At 41.4% G+C, this 20,545-nt stretch overlaps 2 protein-coding genes across 4 annotated transcripts in view; one reads left to right on the top strand and one right to left on the bottom strand.

Annotated features, from left to right (window-relative positions):
• Positions 1 to 559: 559 nt before the first annotated feature.
• Positions 560 to 18,008, top strand: HBP1 (HMG-box transcription factor 1). 3 transcript variants are annotated; one of them, XM_059847347.1, is made up of 11 exons: positions 560 to 701; positions 4,618 to 4,806; positions 5,902 to 6,136; positions 6,930 to 7,062; positions 7,842 to 7,953; positions 8,050 to 8,162; positions 8,510 to 8,666; positions 9,241 to 9,385; positions 11,621 to 11,950; positions 15,221 to 15,362; positions 16,907 to 18,008. In XM_059847347.1, the coding sequence occupies exons 2-11, from the start codon at positions 4,638 to 4,640 to the stop codon at positions 16,922 to 16,924; spliced, it is 1,554 nt and encodes a 517-aa protein (XP_059703330.1). In that variant the 5' UTR covers positions 560 to 701; positions 4,618 to 4,637; the 3' UTR covers positions 16,925 to 18,008. The 3 variants fall into 3 exon arrangements, with proteins under 3 accessions (XP_059703330.1, XP_059703329.1, XP_059703331.1); XM_059847346.1 differs by having other exon boundaries at positions 567 to 701; positions 4,614 to 4,806; XM_059847348.1 differs by lacking the exon at positions 560 to 701 and adding an exon at positions 2,396 to 2,416 and having other exon boundaries at positions 4,614 to 4,806.
• A 152-nt stretch (positions 18,009 to 18,160) lies between these two features.
• COG5 (component of oligomeric golgi complex 5) overlaps positions 18,161 to 20,545 on the bottom strand; it is a 173,508-nt gene continuing 171,123 nt past the window's right edge. The window contains exon 22 of the mRNA XM_059847345.1: positions 18,161 to 18,870. Within this exon, the coding sequence (XP_059703328.1) occupies positions 18,756 to 18,870 (115 nt within the window). The 3' untranslated portion in view covers positions 18,161 to 18,755. The remainder of the gene's footprint in view (positions 18,871 to 20,545) is intronic.

Here is a 20,545-nt window from a genome sequence, read left to right as displayed (position 1 = left end):
TCTAATTTATTTTCTCCTCCCAACCCCAACTTGTATTTTGGGCCTAAGCTCCCACCAGTGCTTTTTCAATGAAAGAGCGGCGAGGGCCGAGGCAAGCGCGGAGGCCGAGCGCAGCTGCTGACTCACTCCCTGACCTTTAGCAACCTCCTTTGCCCTCGGCGCCGCCGCCGTGGCTCGGGCCCAGCGCGGGCCCGTTCCGCACAGCGCTACCGAGGTTGGGCCGGGGCGGCGGGGCCGTGCGGGGCCGTGCGGGCCGCGCGGGGCGGGGGGCGCGGGCGGGCAGCGGCCGGGCCGGGTACACGTGTCCCGCGCCGCTTGTTTACTATCGCCGGGGCCGCGCGGGGCATCCTGGGGGCTGTCGTCTTATTGCTGACCCGTGGGCAGGCGCGGGCGGCAGTGGTGACTACAGCTCCCAGAGTGCTTCTGCGCGCTCTGGCCGAGGCATCGGCCAATCGGAGCGCCGGATGGGGGTGATTGATGTACGGCGCGGTGCAATCCGCTGTGCAGGAGAGGCAAAACATGCCCGCCCTCCGGGAGGAGTCCTGACAGGCAGGCCAGCCAGCCAATAGAAAGCGGGTGCGAATTGAGCAACGTAGCCTCTGGCCACTCAGCGGCCGAGTAGTGCCTGTAGGAGGCGGGACCCGCCGAGAGAACGGGGCGGGGGGGCAGCCGAGGGGAGCTCGGTAATGGCGACGGGTTCGGTAAGTGCTACAAAGTTTCGAGCTGCCGCTTTTGGGGGCTGCGAGGCTCCGGTGGGGGACGGGAGGGGTTCGGTAGGTCAGAAAGCAGTGGTAGCTGCCGCAGGTCGAGCCGAGGAGGTCGCGGGGTCCAGTCTTTTGACGGCGACGGGAACATCGGACATTGTTTACTGTGCGCCTTCCCTGACCGGCCCCGCGGAGCCGCCACCCTGCCGCACCGCTGGGTTGAAACTCACGGGGTGTGCCGGCCCGCTTTGTGCCCTCTCAAACCATGAAAACAAGGGGCAGAGGGGGTCTGTCCCCCCTTTGTTTTTCCCGGGGAGCAGCTGCCCGCCCCGGTGTGTCAGAGCGAGGGCGCCGTGCCCGCTGCGGGAGCAGCGGCTGTGCAGGACGGGGAGTGTTTGGGGTGCCCGTGGGTGCGGGCGAGCCCCGCGGGGGGGAGCGGCGGCCGGGGCGCGGGGGGGCCCCCCCGGGCCGGTGTTACGCAGTTCGAATGAATGGGGCCGAGCGCGCGTGCGCCGTGCGGCCGCGGGTGTAAACAAGGTCACGTGACGGGCGGGGGGAGCCCCTGAGGGGCTGCGGGTGAGGGGGGCTCGGGGGGCGCCTCCCGGGGCTCCCTGGGGGCTCCTCCCGGGGCTCCGCCGGCCCCCAGCCGCCCGGGGAACGGCGTCCTCAGGGGCCCGCGGTGCTGCTAGGGCGGCGGGGGCAGCGCGGCCCGCCCTGCGTCAGCGAACAGGCCGCCCGGGCTTCGAAAACATGGTGAATCACGCTCTGCCTCGGCTGCGCGCTCTGGCACGGCCGGGGATGTGCAGCGAGGATTCCTGATCAAAGCAGCTGCGCCAGGAAAAGTCCCTGGTGTAGATCCAGTCTTGCCAGTATGTTGTGTTTTGCTTGGAGAAGCAGTTCTCCAAATTAAACTCCGTCCAGCTTATTGCTCAGGCGTAGACCTAGCCTGAAACTTCGTCAGTAGGTTGGGGGAAGAAAGGCAAATAGCAGAAGGAAAAAAGCCACGGGAACCACTTCCACCCAGGCATTCCTGCGCAGTGTGGTTTGGGTGGATGCTGCCCAGTTCCTGCTGAACCCTTTTTCAGCCACGATCTTTATTTACTTTTCTCCCAAGTTTATTTTTGTCCCTCAGAAATAGACGTGGTTCAATTAATGAACTTTTTGTTACTGTTGCCATTTGTTTTAGCATGACAAATTCACTTACTTTAAAGCACAAAGTAAATATTTCATTTAGCCTCCAAGGAGAGCCGCAGTAATTAGAGTCCTGTGGAGCATGGTTCCAGACAACATCTGACACAACAAATTTTCAGCATAAAGTTTAATTTTAAAAAAATCTTTATAAGCTAGTCAATGACCAATCCCCTTCATGTTCAAACCACTGAAAGGCTGAGGAGAAGAGAAGGACATGATGTCCAAAGCAGGCTTTAATCAAGTAGAATAAAAAAATTGAAAAGTAAAGTGGGGCACTTTGTTTTTCTTTGTAATTATCTTTCTTTGTAATTCATTTGTTAGAGGATTTTTTGGCTTTTGTACCCAGATGGCTTTGGTTTGGAGAAATTGTTGTGACTTGGAGGAATAATTCATTTCTCAAACAAGTATCTTTCTTGTCAGACTAGCATTTTGCATCTGTACCTTATCTCTGACCTTCAGAGTGTTGGGATACTAGCACATGGGCTTTCAAGTCTTGGCACCTGGCAGGAAGGAAGGAGAAGGTAACATTCTAGAAATAAGTTTACTTCTTCATTTTGGAAGGAAAATGGGAAAGGAAGAGAGGAAAAAATAGAGGGAAAAATAAAACAAACAACAGGGCAGAAGGAGGGAAAGGAAAGACGTAGATAAGCCAGAAAAACAAGGAGTGGCTTTTCAGAGTTGATTAGTTGGAGATAATCTTCAAGGTCCTGACCTGTACTACTGAGGTCTAGTTTTTCTGTTCAGAAATAACTGAGCTATCTGCTCTTGTGGTGTTCTGTAATTTTACTGTCCCTCATGGATGACAAGGGTATAAATTTTGTTAAAGATGTTTTCTGGAGGTGAAAATAATGTCACTGATAGGTCACAGAAATGAGAATATATGACTCAAACTTTCTTCTCCACCTTAAAATCAGAATAAGCTGATGTAGCTTTGTAGTAGTGCCATTTGAGTAGAATCAGACATCTTTTTATGTTTAGCATGCAAGTTTATATAAGTTTTGCATATATTTGAAAGACTAGGAGATCAGAAGGGTAGAAATTTTCCAGTCAAAACCTTCCTGGATGTGATCCTGTGCAACCTGCTGTAGGTGAACCTGCTTTAGAGTAGAGGGGGGCTGGACAAGATGACTTCCAGAGGTCCCTTCCAACCCATGACTTCTATGATATGAAAATATTGTATTCGTTTAAGCTATTGTTGGTATTTCTCTAACTTACTTAGTGCACATACATATGGTAGACTTCTCAGGTTTTCTTTCTTACAAGCTGTCTTCTGCTCTTTTGGGAGAGATCATTATTATTTTTTCAAGGACACTTCATTAAAGTACAAGCTAATCATATTATGGTAGCTTTGATTCATCCTCTTCTTAAAAAAAAAGTAGATAACCAAATTACTAAAGGTTGGAATAACATTGTTTACCAGGTTTTAGAGACAATGGTTGTGTAGAATAAGCACACAGTTCTCTGCTGAAGATGATCTAACATAGTGGGTTTGGTATAAACATTACTTTACTAGGATTTGGGGAAATGAAACTGAAGTGAAATCTTCCAGTAGAGGTATCTTTATTTTTCCATTTGCAACACAGTGAAAGATGTTAGGAGTCCAGTGTGTTTGAGACTCTTCCTGGAGGCCAGAGATGGAAAGGGTAGTGGAAAAGGCTTCTGCAGAGACCTTTAGGTGCTGAAAGGGCAGCTGGGGAAAATGTGGGCCTGATCCTAAATGGCAGAGGAGGCCTGATCTCACAAGGTTGAGGACAGCATTTTTACTTTGATCTTCATTTTCCAGGCCTGTTCCCAGGTTCCTCAAGTCCCTGGGTGTAGCAACTTGCCTCTGAGAGAGCAAGACACTTCTTTGTCTGTGGTAGACATGGAGCAAGTGAGGGGCAGGCCAGTTCTGTGAGGCATCTGTGCTTGAGGCAGTGGGACCAGATGGGATCCCTCCAGGCCAGTATCAGTTGTGAGTCACAGAATGTTTTGGGTTTGAAGGGACCTTAAAGGTCACCTGGTTCCAAGCCCCCTGCTGTGGGCAGGGACGTATTGTGAGGATGGTCTCCAAAAAGCATTGGATTTGGTGGCCTGATGGCTCCCAGTAACTGGAAGAAAGAAAATGTCACACCAGGCTTCAAGGAGAAAGATGTGGGGAAACTACAGACTGACTAGTCAGCCTTAGCCTTCAGGTATTTTATGGGGCAAATTCTCCTGACAGCCATGTCCACCCTCTTTGTAAGGCAAGAAGTTGTCTGGAATAGCCAGGACAGATGAACCAAAATCAGATCTTGTCTGACCCATCTGGTTGCCTTTTGTGATGGGCTGAGTGGCTTAGGGTACCAAGTGAATATTGTTTATCTTAGCTTGAATGATGGTTGAGGTAACTCCAGGCTCTTGAAGGCAGTGGGCACAGGCTGTGGGAAGTTCAAACCTGCATGAGGAACAGCTTCTTTACAGAAGGAGTGGTTACTGGAACTGGGGAAGTGCCAGGGAGTCTCCATTCTTAAAGATACTAGAAACTCAAGTGGCCAGGGCCCCAGGTAGCCTCTTGACTTCAGTGTTAGCTCTGTTTTCTGTAAGGATTGTACAAAATTGTGTCTAGACACCCCTAAAATATGCTGTGATATTCAACAGACTAATGAGGATTTAGGGCCCTGGTAATCAAGTACTATATCAGATGTAACTTAAAACAGTTCACATGTATAGAAATTTCTAACCTCTGTCTTTCTAAAGTCAGATACTTTGGAGCATCCTAACATGGTGTGGGAAGTGAAGACAAATCAGATGCCTAATGCAGTTCAGAAACTCCTTCTGGTAGTGGACAAGAGAACTTCAGGGATGAACGAGTCACTGGAGTTGCTGAAGTGTAATGAAAACCTGCCCTCTTCTCCTGGATATGCATCCAGTGATGAGCACATGGAACTTGGTAAATAACAAGATTTTTTCACAGGAAACTGAATTCTGAAGTTTGTTTTAGATTTCCTATACTGAAATTATTGGAAGCTGATTGAATGAAATTGCTGATTTTTAACTTGGGTAGGGCAGGGAATTGTGACATCTGAAGGTATTTGCAGTCACTTTTCCCTTCAACCTATTTCCAGTTCTGACACACTGGCCTGTTGACTCAAATATGTTGTTGAACTCCGAGCCACAAATTTCTGCTTCTAATCCCCAGAGGAGCAGGGTTTTTGGCACAAGAAAAACAAACAGAAAGCTCAAGAGCTCCTCCTAAAGGAATCATGTTGCTTTAGATCTGCAAATAAAGATTCTGGGATAGAGGAAGATTATTTCAGTTCTTACGGACTGGAGAAAAACAGCATATACCTTAGAAAGTATCAATATAATCTGTAAAATATTAACACATTTCATTTAAATTATGGCGTGATTAAGAATGATGATACTTAGTTACATGACAGCACATAGCACAGACTTCTGTTAACAAGCTGGGGTCTCTTCTGTTACTTTGTATGGGATAGGAAAGGTGTATATTGTTGATGGGAATTCACCCTACCAGGCTGTATACCCAGCTTTCATGATTTATTTAATCTGAGTTATTTAACTTTGGTCCCTGGTGGAAACCTTTTACACATGGTTCAAGGTAAATGGTCTGATGTTAAATTTTTTTAGTGTTATACCTTCAAGGACAGATTAATTTAGTTGTCTGTTCTGGAATGTTTTTGTATTTTAGTGAAGCATGTTGTTTTTGAATAATACTGCAGTATAGTTCTGTGTAAACTGGTCAATCTAGTAAAAACTTTAAAATCAGAGCTACATTTTTATTTAGTTACCTTATTTTTTCTTAAATTTCTTGTGTGAATATATAATCGACTAGAGATGTTACTGTTTCTGTGTCCATTTTTATGAACTGAGTTTGTGAAATGTTGGTAGTTGTCATATGAGAAAATAAAATTACTTTATTGTGGTTGCTTTTTTTTCACCAAATTTGCAAGATTTAGTGTCAAATTGAGTAGACAGCAAAGAATTGAGTATAATTATGGTAATTTGTGCATTTTTTTTGTAGATGATCTTCCTGAATTACAGGCTGTGCAGACAGATTCTACCCCACCTGCACTTTTTCAGCTTGGTGCTGATGTTTCACATCAGGAATGTTCAAGGCCTTCATGGAGCCAACATACCTCAAACAGCAATCCAGAAAATGCTTATTCTTGTGAGAATGGGGTGAACTGGTTGACAGAATTAGCAAATATAGCCACAAGTCCTCAGAGTCCTTTGATGCAGTGCGCTTTTTATAACAGGTACTGACACTCATTTCAGTTTTGAACTATAGAGATTTATAATCCTGTCTCCAAAATATTTCCTTCACTCTTTACACCCTCTGACTTTGAACTGGAGCCCTGTTGTTTGGTCTTTTTATTCATTCTGTGAAAGTATGCACAGAACTCATCTCAGAGCCTCGTGCAAAAACTGCTTAGTTTCCAGCCGTGAATGACATAGGATGATGTAAAGACATTGCCTGTCCACAGCAGGCTCAAAATTATGGACATTTACCTCATGTGAAGTAGCAGATAAAAACTAAGAGGAATTTCTTACATTAAATTCTTAAAGCTTTCTAGTGCACAGACTTCAGATTTGTTGGGTTTTTTTAAACAGCTAGTCGGAAATCTAATGCAATGTGTATTTTAGTGAAAACTGTCTCAGGTTTGTGATCTTAAATTCTGTAAGGCTGTGAGAAGCAAGTATGGGATCTTGGAAATTTCTGGGCTTCAATTTTTGTTGTACAGCTTTTCTTAGGTTTTTAATCAGAAAATTTGTAAAAACTTCAGCATTGTGCTAAGGAGATGCCACTGTGGAAGTAATACTGTAATTTGGGTGCTATATAGAACCGATGCAGGAGTAATGCTAAGTATTCTCTTTGCCTGAGCTTGTGCCCTTTAATCATCCTGTTGGAATACTAGTGTGTGGGAGGTTTGTTTGGTGTTCAGCTCATGCAAACAGAAATATTTGCAATAAAAGCATTTTAGAGTAATGGCAGCAAAGTCTCATGTTATCTTAATCTGAGATATTTTAAAATACATGTTTCTGTTGTAGATCATCTCCTGTTCGCATAATAGCAACAAGCAAAAGTTTACATTCCTATGCACGTCCTCCACCAGGATCTTCAAACAGTGATCCTAACTTCTCCAAGAATGATGTGGATGAAACACCAGTCAGACATGAAAGGGTGAGTTGTTCTGAAACATTTTAAAATAAACATGTATGAGCAATGAGTTAAGTTTTTTTACAAGGGAAATTAAAAAAATCTGTTTAGTTTTAATACTACTGCTATTTAGCTATTTAAGCTAAATTTTCTGTTACTTTTCTTTTTACCACACAGGGTAGGCTTGTAATGCTACTTAGTATTTTTTATGATGAGATCACTTTCTAAGAAAGCTCTGCTTCTGTAGTGATTCCTTCTAAGGCAAGCTTTAAAAAACTGTTATCTCTTTTGATGCCTCAAAAGGAAATATAGATCCCTCTCCTTTGAGATGCACAAAACCTGTCAGTCCTGTGTCTCTTTTTCCCATACGTTAATTGGTATCTGAAATTTGTCTGTTAACAACAGTGAATTTTCTCCAGGGATTTATCTACAACTGCCTTGAGCCTGCAGCTTTCCAGTAACTGGACCATAGAGTAATGTGCTTTAAATGACTCTGTAGATGACTAAGGAATGATGAGGTGTAAAATGCTTAAAAATGAGCATAAGATAATCCATTGAGATGAAATGAATCTCAGAGAATGAAACCCAAAAATGTCAGGATGCATCTCAGAAAAGGAGATGAAAACAATCCATTCACATTTATTGCATTCCTTTAATCTTTGTCTTCATGTTACATTCCTATTAGTATTTAAGGCAAAATAATGTCACAAGTGCAAATTAGAGACTGTCTTAAGAGATAAAAGACCAGCCCTAAAATGCTCTGCTGTAGAATACCAACACCATTTTGCTTTTTTTTTTTATAGGCAAATAGTGAATCAGAATCTGGCATTTTCTGCATGTCATCACTTTCAGATGATGATGATTTAGGATGGTGCCATTCCTGGCCCTCAACTGTCTGGCATTGTTTTCTAAAAGGTAAAATAACATGTGTCATGAAATAAGTATTTATCTTGTAGCACAGACTTTTTCACCTAACACTAATGTTCTTTTTTCCTTGAAAAAATCTGTTAGGCTCTCGCTTGTGCTTTCATAAAGGACGCAATAAAGAATGGCAGGATGTTGAAGAGTTTGCAAGATCTGAAAGCTGTGGAAAAGAGGAAAACCTCCCAGTCAGTCCTTACAAGGTAGTTGTTAGTTCTAACAAACTCACTGCAATACCTGTAGCAAATACTTTGTTTCTTACATTACTCCTGTGCCTTTAATTACTGTCTCAGGAAAATAGGTTGACATTAATGTTGTTTAGAGCTGATCACTGTGCTGTTTGTGGATCTCACAGAAAGGCACTTGAACTGAATTAATTTATGTATGTTTTGAATGTATGTCAGCTTTATTAATTTCTAGCTAGATAGAAACACAAATTAGAATATTGTTATTTTTTAATACAGTGTATGATGATGAGTATACACCTACAGTATGCACAGGTATATGCTTTTCTTGGGGGAAATTTTTTGAACTTTATGTGTGTTAACAGGACTATGGTTCCAATGGTTTGAAGTTGATTTCTCATGAAGAAAGCATTTCCTGTGGTGAGTCAGTGCTGAAGCTGACTTTTGATCCTGGCACAGTGGAGGATGGCTTGCTTACTGTAGAATGCAGACTCGATCATCCATTTTATGTTAAAAATAAAGGTATGAAATACCTCAAGTACATTTGGTTGCGTATTAAAATATTCTCAGAAAGAGACTGCAGATTTTGTTGGCATCCCATACTGTTCATGAAAGTGATAAAAGTTGTGGTGTAGAAACAGTTTACTATCTTTGTAAAGAAATCCGGGATATGAACAAATAAAAAAACTTGTAAAGCCATAAAGCTCCTGGAATACTGCCTATCTCATAAGAAAATACTTCATTGAATATATCAATGGAACTCTGGAAAGCAGAAAGACTGGGATGGGGGGAGACAGGAAAACTGGGAGGCAAATAAGGGAGGCTTTTCTCACTTGCTAAAAATGGAACTTCTGATGGTAAAAGTCTCCAGGATTTGATTCCTTTTTTTGCTAGAGTGAGATTCTATTTGAGATAAAAAGAAACTGTTTGCAATAAGAATTCCCTAAGTAAGAGTTTCTGATTTTTCTTTTGTGTGAAAGAAACTACATCAGAACATTTTTATAAAATTATGTGATTTCAAGATATAGGATTGCTCCAATAAAGAACTGGAGAGATTGTCTGGCCGTTTGTCTAATTTAACTCTTTACCACTTCAGGTTGGTCATCTTTTTATCCAAGCTTGACTGTGGTACAGCATGGCATTCCATGCTGTGAAATGCATCTTGGAGATCTGTGTCTACCTCCTGGACACCCTGATGCCATTAACTTTGATGATTCAGGTGTTTTTGATACATTTAAAAGGTAATTTTTGGATAAAGTGGCCTCAGTGGTTCTTGTATTTAATGAGCAGGCACTTTAAGTCTGGAAGAATTTGAAGCATTATATAGAGGAGAGAATAGTTTTGGCAATACGAGATAAATGATAGGGAAAAATTAGTACTAGGAAAGCTGTGTAATCATGTGCTCTGCTAAACTGCAAAGTAGTGCCTTGGAGTGAAATAACTTTTTAGCCTCTTTTTATGATAGTTTAAAGCAGATTAGATAAAGCAGTAAAAATATATATATTGTCTTTATAAATTCTCCAGGTAAAGTGGATTATGTTTGAAAAACCTAGTACAATTTTCTGACAATAGTATGTCTGCCAGCAGCTGTTATCTCATGCTTCATATGCAACAATACATCTGAATTATCTGAGTAGTTTCTTAGTGGTAAATGCATGTGCAGTGGCTCTAGAATGCAATATGTTCATAATCTTACTATTTTTGTGTATTCTGTTTTTTGCCATTCTTTTTCTTAGATCAAACTTACCTTACTTCAGAGTTTGGTTCACTTTGGGGTTTACCTGAGTTTACTTCAACCAGATTACCTTCTGAGATCCTGTTCAACATAAATTACTCTGAATCTAAGGAAATAATAAAGATTTTTCCATACTATGTTGAGATTTTAAGGTTTAGTAAAATCCATCTTTTCCTATGATGTTAGTGTCTTTTTAGCATCTGTTTTTAATCTAGTTGCACTTCGGTTTTTTAGAACAGAAAAAAAAGAATTGAAGATGCTCTTTTGCAGGTCAAGCCCTGGTAGCTCTTGTATGATTTCAGTCTGGCATAGAACAAGTTCAGATTGCTTTGCTTCACTCATTTGCTGTCTGGGTGTTTTTCTTAACTCTTGGTTACTCCAAGTTAGCTGTTAGAATCGTGGTAACTACATCTCACTGAAAAATCTGGATTTCTAGCTCCTTACTAATTTGCAGCCCAGCTGACTTCAAATTCCTTGTCTTTCTGGGCAGAGGGGAGTGACTGAGTAAGGAGCATGCAGCAGCTGCAGCTGTGATAACAGGACAGAAGAACTAAAAACAAAATTCTGTTTCTGTGTTATGGGAAGGAGATTAGGAATAGGAAGGGTGCTGGCCTGTTGTAGAACAGAGGTCCTTTCTCCTTATCTTGTGATAGCCTGCAAGATGGTCAGCATTATCCCTTCTTTGCAGCTTTGTACTTTCCTGATGAGGGATGGTGGAGGCCACTCGTTGGGCTCCACTCTTCTGTGTGGTTCTGTCCCACAGAGGAGCTCCCTTTGCAGAGAGAGGCTGGACTGCCACATGCAGTATTTCCTTGCTAGTAGTTCTACTTGGTGTTCACAAAAAAACTATTCAAAGCCCTTACTTTGGCCATAAATCCTGCAGCTATAGCCACACTGAGCAAGAGGAGCCTTAGCATATATACCTTCTATGTTTATCTTGTGGTTTAGATTTATGATTGAGTAGCCCCTTTCCAAAAGTGTTTTTCCCACCTGGAGATGGTAACAGTCTGTGGAGTAAAAGTACTTCTTTAGTGATTAGAAGTTATTTGCAGTTGTTGGTCAGCTAAAAATTGCAAGAGTTTGTTGTATTTGGTTGAATTTTATGAAAACCAGTCCATACGCCGTTCAAATACCTCGAGGAGGAATGTCGCGGTTTTGTCACTAGAGGGCAGGCGTTTGTCAGCACAGCATCAAATAGTGCCAAGTCGCGGGGCTCTGCGCCGGGCTATAACCTCCCTGGAAGGTTTGTGTGTAAAATAGTCTGTATTCAACTGCCCAGAGAAGGGATTTGTACAGAAGTGAATATAATTGATTGTAATCTAGTGGTGTCATATTTGCCATTAGTGCAAGTGAACTCTTTGCATTTCTTTCCTTTCTGTACCTGTCAATCACTGATCAGGTTTGATTTATGGTAAGGACAGAAGCAGAAAGAAAAAAGTGTGTTTAAAAAGAGAATGAAGTTTTAAGATACAGTATAGTTAACAGATACATAGCTGAGGAGAAGACATAGCAGAACATGGAAAGTTGTAGTCTTCATCACACTGAAGAAGATACTGACTTACCTGTCAAAGTCTTGTAGTTTTTTGTTTTTCACACTAACATCCACATGGAGCACAAATCATTTTGTCATACAAAAAAGGACAAAATACTAGAATTGTAGTAAAACTGAAGAGTGAACAGACATTTAGGGGTTTTACATGAAAACTACTGGATGGCTTTATGATCTGTCTTTCCCCTGCAGTTACGATTTTACCCCGATGGACTCCTCTGCAGTGTATGTGCTCAGCAGCATGGCTCGCCAGCGTCGCGCTTCGCTGTCCTGTGGGGGAGCAAACAATCAAGATGCTGAGAGATCAGAATGCAGTAGTAAAAACTGTGCCTCTGCTGCATCATCACATCTTTCCTCCAATCCTTTGTACAGCAAAGCTGGCAAAAGCCACAGCTCAGGGACTGCAAGTACTGTGAGTGCCACTTCTCCAAACAAGTGCAAAAGACCAATGAATGCCTTCATGCTTTTTGCCAAAAAATACAGAGTTGAATACACTCAGATGTATCCAGGGAAAGACAACAGGTAATGATACAAACTGTAGTTTTTCTGTTACTGGTGAGTTAGAAGAATATCTGTGTCCCACTTTAAGATTTAAATAGGCTAAATGTTGCATTTGAAATAAAATGTGTGTATTGTTTTAAGAATAAATTTTGAAAGATGTTAACGTAAAGGGTGGTTTATGGGTGGACTGTGAATATTTTCAGTACTCGGTGAACTCGATACAAACCATTTTTGGCAAACTTACCTTCTGATAAAACATTGGGGTAAAGCAACTGATCCATGTGTGTGTGCACTGGCAAAGGCACAAATACAGAGCCGTTGTTGTTTACAGTGATGAAGTGCTCTGCTCGTGTGCTGTAATGGAAAAAAGGGTGTTTCTGGTTCTCCTAATTAAGTCTTGACATATTATTGCAAATTGGTCCTGAAGTTACAAGCATTTATTTCCAGTCTGTATATCCTGTTGAGGAGTGGAGTACTGATCAGTTAGGATATCTCAAAGATCAGCATCCAGACAGCACATTGCCAAATTTTTCTTGCCCTAAAGGCATTCAACGATCTGTTGAAACTTGCAGGAAGAATTGTATGGCTGTGTTTTGGGGATGTTTGTTAGTTTGTTCTTTTGTTCTTAATCTCTAGCATATTTGCTTTTAACCATTTTTTAATTAAGATTTCCATTACATATATTTTAAGTAACATTTGGTGCTAATTGTGCATATGTAAATGGAAACCGAAACATACAAACATGGACTGATCTTACAATCACATTTTTTACTGTATGTAGTTTTATAAATACTGTTACTGTAAAAATTGCATTGTGACATAAAAATTCTTGAACTAAATCTGGTAAAAAATAAGGCTGGCAGAGCTTTGAAAGGAGTTTTACTATTTTATAATGTTCTAATAAGGAGGCTGTAACTGGTGCTGAAATACAAAATCCTGCCAAACAAATCCCAGCCAGTCTTGTGTATCCTGACAATGATGTTGTGTAATGTTTATAGTAAGTTCAGTGAAGCAGATCTGCTGCCTTCACATTGATGCAACTATCAAAGAGAAATGGAACAGAATGTCAGCCAGGAAAGTTTATGATGGTTATAAATTTAGTTGAAAATGCTGATTTCAAATGGATGCAGTGAACTGGAGCTGTGGCTGCATGGATGTGAAAATGAATTGAATATTTCAGTGAGCAAGCAGGACAGTGAGCAGGTTTACCTTGAAGGAAAGAGATGACAAAGTTACAAGTATGGTTCAAAATGCACTGCTCACTTTCCTGCTTGGGAGGCAGTGCAGTTTTTGGCTGCAGTTCCATGGCATCTATGAAACACTGGGTGGCAGAAATAGCATTACTGATAATTGATACAGGCATTCAGCTACCGTCACTCGAGTGTTGTTGAGGCATTCATTAATTTAGCTGCTGGGAGGCAACTCTCATGTTTTTAAAATGTAAGTTTGTGTCATTTTCAGATTACTGTGTAGATCTTACAACATAGAAGCCACTTCTGTACAGTGGAGTTCTTATGCTTACTGTTTTTATTTCCTTATGGGAGTAAGAAAGTACAGAACTTGAGGTATTCTGAGGTAAATGGCCTATTCTGAGACAAAACAGCTCAAGGCATGTCAGCAAGACAGTGAGCTTGTAAACATTTAAAGCACAAGTCAAGAGTCACACGCTACTTAAATGGACTGCAAGATCATGTTTGAAAAGCTGGTGTTAGGGCTGCACTTGTTTATTTTCTGTAACTGTAACACTGTTACTGCAGTTGAACTTGGTTGAGTGTTCAGAAATTCTCTGAGTAGTGAACCTTCTAGAGGTGAGGGAAATTACATTTTCATTTAAAAGATTTCATGGTGCATCTTTATTTGGGAAGGCAATGGCTTTTACAGCAGACCTGTTCTCTCTGGGTCACCGTGTTCTTTCCTGAGGGCGTGAGTGATCCAGTACAAGCTGGTGACCCAGAGCAGGCACGTTTCTGGTGATAAGCCTCTGGATACTGTCAGAAGATGAAAAATCTGTTAATTAAACTGGGTATGTTTGCTTCTGATGACAGACCAAAGATACTGGTTCTCAGTTTGGATAGAAAAACAGAAATTCCACTGCCAAAGAGACAGGCTGTGCAAATGGGTTTGATGGTGATGGGATGGGAAACTCCCTGGAGGAGTTTGCTCTAAGGAGTCATCAGAGCACAGGGCAGTGCAGGCTCAAGGGCTGTATTGGGTGCTTTGGGATGTGGTCTCTGAGCACTCTGCAGCTCACAGAAACCTGAATGGCACCACACGGCCTTGCAGGAGTCAAATCCATTTTTTTCTGTTGTGCATAACAACATTCAGGATTGCTGTGTGTGCCATGTTATGGAAACAGCTGATGACACTCTAATTGCCTTGATTCTCTTTGAATATCTTTGCTGCCAGCAAGGAACTTTATTAACAGGAGAAAGAAAAGGACTTAGTTGTGTCCACCTTTTTCTTAGAGCCAGTCACAGAACTCTCATTTCTGTAATCTGAAGCCAAAGTGCAAGCCACTTTGTAGCTTGAACAGTCATTGAATAAAAGAGCTGTTGTTTAGAGATTTTCATTCAGCTAAAAGACGGAGTTAAAGCTTTAATGGGATATTGATCCAACATTTGGGAGTGAAGTTAAGCAATATGGCAGGCTAGTACAGGGAAATGTTGTCAAAAGACCTAGAGTTTGTAAGGAAAGGAATTAATTCAGTTTCTGGAAATGGTGATAGATGTATGAGAACAAATGGTTCCATTTGCACAGGAATTGGAACTTATCAGTATGTTCCAGCCAGGATGGATTAAAGGTGGAAGAAGCTACAGATATTGATTAAATAGACATGGGGACATGCAGTTAATCAAATATTTGGCTGAGGTCATATTCAGTTCATTGCTCTAATTATTAGAGAACATATTTTCAGCAAATCTGTCATATGATCTTCTAGTATGAAAGTAGAGCAAAACAAATGTGAGTTACCATTTGGTGGTGATTTTTGTAACATCTCTATTTTGCTGGTTTATGCCAGTTGCTGTATGTACACCCTTTGAAATGTTAAAATGTGCATTGACCCATGCTCAGCTAATACAGAAGTCTCAGCTGTTTAACTACTGAAAGAACTATGAAAAGATAATCACAAATATGATTATTTCAATTTTTAACATATAGCTGATTTCTCCCTTGTGTGTTAATTCCACATTTAACTCACATTTTTTTTAAAGTGCTCAGATAAAAACAAAAAAAAATATCCTGGTATGTCTTAGCACTGTCCTGACTGTACTGTAAACATTTATCTTGCAGAGCCATAAGTGTGATACTTGGCGACAGGTGGAAGAAAATGAAAAATGAGGAAAGAAGGATGTACACACTAGAAGCCAAGGCCTTGGCAGAGGAGCAGAAGCGTTTAAATCCTGACTGTTGGAAAAGAAAACGAACTAATTCTGTATGTTTGTGAAGCAGTCTTTTTCATCATGCTGTTACATGTGTTCAGAGGGGTGGCTACAGTGTGTTTCGTTGAGAATAAGCTGCTTTCTTAGTAGCTGAAACCTTCATTTACTCCCCTGTGTTGTGTAACCTGCTTTTGGCAGTTTGGCAGGAGACAGATCAGGAGAGGGTCTGTCTGAATATTTTATGAGAGTTCTGAGGATTCTGTTGTACTGAAAGTTAGTGTGCTTGTGAAATGCAAAGGAAGGGCACATGGTCTTTTGCTTTGAAGTGAGTGCATAAAGTTGTACCTGAACTTTTTTATCTTCCGTAAAAGCTTTTTCTTTACCTTTTTCTAGTTTTCTTACTGATAATTTGTATCAGCATATACAAAGATATTGAAGGAGCAAAATAATTTTTCTCCGTGAATCCCTTTCATTTATTAGTCTGTTCAACTGTAAAATAAATACAGTAGATAACACTACTTCTGTAGGAAAAGAAATTGTTTTCCACTTTGTAGAAAGCCATCAATATAAGAGTCTGCAGCAATGTATCAGTAGGTGGGGGATGTATTAAGAAAGAGAAGGGCTTTAAAGCTGAAACATCATGTAAAGCAAACATCAAAAAAAAGGAGATTCTGCTTGTTCAACTAGAAAAGTAGATTGGAAGGAAAGATCCACTGAGGGGCACAGAGTGCTTGCCAAGTTCTTCCATTTAATGGCTGGGTAGGAGCTTGATGTGGACTTCATCTACATGGCTGGTGACACCATCCAAGTGGTGCAATATTTCATCCTCAAGTTACCCCTTTCCTTTGATGTGTAAATGAGGCTTTTTTCTCAAGAGCATATGCAAGTGTTGCCTTAAGACTGAATAAGAAATGCTCCAACACTGAGTTACTTCTTTCTGCTGCATATACTTTGTGCAGTTTCCAGTCCCTTGTTGCAGAAGGTTCCACCAAATCCCAGCTGCTAGGAACAAGCTGTTATTCTGTTCACTGCATTCTAGTCTAATCAACAGTGACAGCTTCTGTTACATTTCCTTGTGGGTTTAGTTAAAATAATATTATTTATTTATTCTGCTCTTACACTACTGCAGTTTTGAGCTTTGGGTGGTGAGATCACAGGCTCACCTATGAGCCTCAAGCAACTTGGAGGGGTGTTTGTGTGTAGTTGAGAAGTGATGGGTTTGCCTCAGTAAGGCTTTCTTGTCCTGCCTTGTAGTAGGATTTTCCTTGTCCCTACAGTCTTCAGGCCAAGAGAACAGGATCTGTAGAACCCATTACCTCAGTGTTACAGCAGGAAATACCCTTTATAATTGTTCCAGTTCAGTGAACTGAGCTGTTTGCAGTCTGGAAACCTTACTCTGTAATGACAGTGGGCTCCAGGCTGTGACATAGAAGTCCTGATGGTCTTTTGATGATCAGGGAATAAAGCGGTCTGCTCTGGCCTTTTTGTTTTCTTCTGAATAACTGACCAATGATTAGAAATACTTGTGGCTTTGAAAACAAGTGTAGGGCCCTTTGCTTGGTAATCACTAACCTGGTTTTCTCTTCTCTTTTCTCAGGGCTCACAACAGCATTAAGCCAGAATTTTCCTGTTAACTCTGTATTTACAAAATGGCTGTTGCTTGATGGCGAGAAGATGCAAGATCAAGGTCTTACTATTTGTTGTGACTGTGTGTGACCATAAAATACTGGCACCTTCATGGAAATGATCTGAGTGCAGATTTGCTTTTTACAATAGAACATTAAGTAAGCTAAAAGCTATCAGCATTTTAAACCAAATTGCCTTATTTTTCTTCCAAACTTCATTATGTATCAGGTAATATAGGCTTGAAAATGGATATCCTGTGGTGCTAAAGTACTTTAGAAAGAGGCGAAGGAGATATGTATAAATGTTTATTTTTAAAGAAAATGTACAAAAAGGGGAATTTTAAAATATGTAACAGCTGTTTATATACAATGATTCTTATTGCTGATTAATATGTATTGCACAACTGTATTATTAATTGCAATTCTGGGGCCTGGGATTTTCTGAAATGGCAAAGTGTATTATCAGCTTCCAGCTTCCCAGCCTGCCCTGCTGCCAGCAAGTTACCAGAACGTGGGAATGGAGGGTGTGGTGTGATGTAGCAAGGGTGCTGCTGCTTGGGATGCCACTTAGAAAACTTGTAGCCACAAGGGAGATATTTTTGCATCAGCTGGCACTAGTTAGAGCTGTCATTTTGTGGTGGAAACAATGGCCCGGACAGGATGAAACAAATAAATAGCGTTATCTCAAGAAAAGTGGTGCTGTTAATATCATCACCATCATAGTTATAACTCTGTGTTTTGTCTTTGCCACATATTCTACAATATTTTATTTTGCCATAAGACATCTTTATGGTGGGGGCAGACTTTGCACTTAACTATATGTGCAACACTTGCACTTTACTTTTTTTTCTCCTCCAACTGTCTAAAATTAGAGCGGCTGCGTTAGGATTACAATTGCTTCTGCTGTGAACATTTACAATCATGGCTTTTCCTGTACTAAACAGCTGTGCGTTGGGTTTTTTTTAAGAATCACAACTGTAAATTTCAGTTTAAGACACGTCTACATGATGTTGCCCCTAAGATTTTTGCACACTATATTCTTGTATATTATTTCAAATAAATACATTAAAATTTGGTGTTGTGTATTTTATAAAATGAAGAAGAGTAATCATGAAGTCAGCCCTGCAGCAATGAGCACATTCTGCATGGAAGTCTTTACATGAACCCACCCAAAGTATATTTTAATGCTCTGCCATTAGGAAGCTAGTGAAGAAATTCAAATACTATTTTCAGGATTGGATAGTTTATGTTCTTTATTACAGTTTAAGCAAGAAGAGTTGAAATCAATATAAATTATTTCTAAGCAAATAGCAGTGCAATAGAGAAGCATTTAGGTTAGTTATAAATATTTTTCCCTGTGTTAAAATTAGTGATTTTTAGATGGAAACTGATGATTCAAACATTTCAAAAGTACAATTTTCTGAATACGGCTAAAATGTATTCAACTGTTTAAAACTCTACTTGTAGGAAAAGAGCTGCTTCCTTATTTGAGATATTCAGCAATTGCACTGTAATATTTGAGTTCTAATTTTATACTTTTCTAGATTCAAAAGGAATGCTTAAGAATGTTTCAATTAGATGTAGACTTAAAGCACATAAAAGCTGTACAATTTCCTTATATTATTTCTGTATAAGTAAGTTCCTGTAATGTGAACATAAAGCAAGAAGACAGAAGTTTCAGACAAGAAGTAGGTAAACCTTTCATTGTAAAGCTGATGTACTTGGGGATAATTTACATGTACAGTGAGTACCTATGTGGCACCAAAGCCCCCAGCTGTGTTACCATCCATTCCCTGGTGTGAGAGCATTGTCCAGGTGTGTTCACTGAAGGGTTGACATGGCCTTCTGCAGCAGCTGAACCATTATGGGATAGACTGGTGCAAACTCCTTTCCCTCTCTTGTTCTCACTGATTGAACATAAGCTTCCAGTGCACCACTAAAAAAAAAAAAAAAAAAGTAAAGTAGCTAAAGCAATTAAATACTGTAAATTCAGGATCTGCAACAGAAATTAATTGCCTTCTTCCCTCCTGCAAAATTTTCCTCAGATGGTCCTACTTGTCTGAAGAAGGAAGTGAACAAGGAAGGCCTTGCAAAGCTCTGTATAATTGTTCCACGATCTTCATCTCCTTTCTTGCATTTTTGAGGAGCAAATGAGTTAACATTTAAATAAGAAGCAGCATGTTGCAGATGGCTTGAAATGACAGCTCTGACGCACAGACTCGGGCTCAGTGCTGCACTGGTAACCTTTAGAAAGGGAGAGAATAATCTCCAGCTGCTGCAGACGCTGAGTGCAACTTCCAGCATGAAAGGTGGGGCACTGGTGAACACCCACCATGCCCTGAGGTGATTCCTGGCACAGCCTTTGCAACTCCCATCTTGGTCCTCGGGAAACTAACCCCAGAGAGGGCTTTGGCAAGGCACGGCCTGGCTCTCTTACACATTGTCACAGGATGTCACACATGGAGTCATCATGTGGGAACTCCACAAATAAACATTGCAAAGCTAGAAGGGGCAACTGTGCTGATGCTTTACAACACAGGGTCACCTTTCAGCCAACATTCTAGTACACAGCATTGTTGAGTGACAGCATATTTGTAAAACAAACACTGTAAGTGCTCATCTGTTGAGATTCCAACTTACTAATTCATTAAGTAGGCCAAGCTAGAGCTGCCACACTTAAATATAGCTTTGAATATAATTTTCTTCTCCTTTTCTGCTTCTATTTCTTCATGTAACTGATACGATCATCTTGGAGTTTCCTTCTAAAATTCGCTTATATTTGTGCTATTTACAGCAAAACTGTGACATTAGGAAAATGCACAAACAACAGACCCCATTTCAAGTGGAGACTAATAGAGCTCCTGGTATGTGGCTGTTCCTTTTCTAACACAGATTGTCACCACAGCGCTTCCCGCATTGCGCAAGCACCAGCCCCCAGGGCAGCAGGGTCACTGAGCAGGGAGTGGGTCTGGGTTTTGTCTCATGCCTTCCTTTCGGGGAGTGCAGGGTGAACCAGCACAGCTGCTCTGCCAGCGAGGGAGCCCGCTGGCTTTTAGTTACATGGCAGGAACATTCCCAGTCCCACCGGGAGAAGGCAGATGGTTGTTGTGCACATCTGGTGAAGGGGTGGGGGGGCACAGGGGTCAAGGGAGACTGTAACACAGAGCATCTGCAAAGTTGTGCCTATAAATACACACCCACTGCTGTAGGCTGGTGGGCTGGGGAGGCAGAGCTGTATTTATGTTTGCTGCTCCTTCCAACAAACAAGCCTTTGGTGGAACCCTGCGTTCCTGCACAAAGAGTTCATGGATTTGAAGGCAGCACTGCTACGTGCCTGCTGGCAGCTGGCAGCAGTAGGCAGTGAATCAGGCAAGGCTTAAGGAAAGCAAAAGTACTGAAGAGTGATATTCAGCCCATGTTTCACACACAGAGGCTTCTCCTGGTGTAAGATGATAACAGAGGAGCAGCCAAGATCCCTGTCTGATGCTGCAGCTCTGGGAAGCCTCAGATGAGCCCACCACAACTGACAAACCAGGGGACATGATAGGAAGATGCAGGGTCGTAGTACACTTGGGTGCCTGTGAGTAAACAACAAGTGCTTGGCCCTTCCT

The sequence above is a fragment of the Haemorhous mexicanus genome, chromosome 5, assembly GCF_027477595.1.
Source record: "Haemorhous mexicanus isolate bHaeMex1 chromosome 5, bHaeMex1.pri, whole genome shotgun sequence".
NCBI lineage: Eukaryota > Metazoa > Chordata > Aves > Passeriformes > Fringillidae > Haemorhous > Haemorhous mexicanus.
Note: the sequence above shows the minus strand (reverse complement) of the source record. Positions and strands in the feature narration are given on the sequence as shown.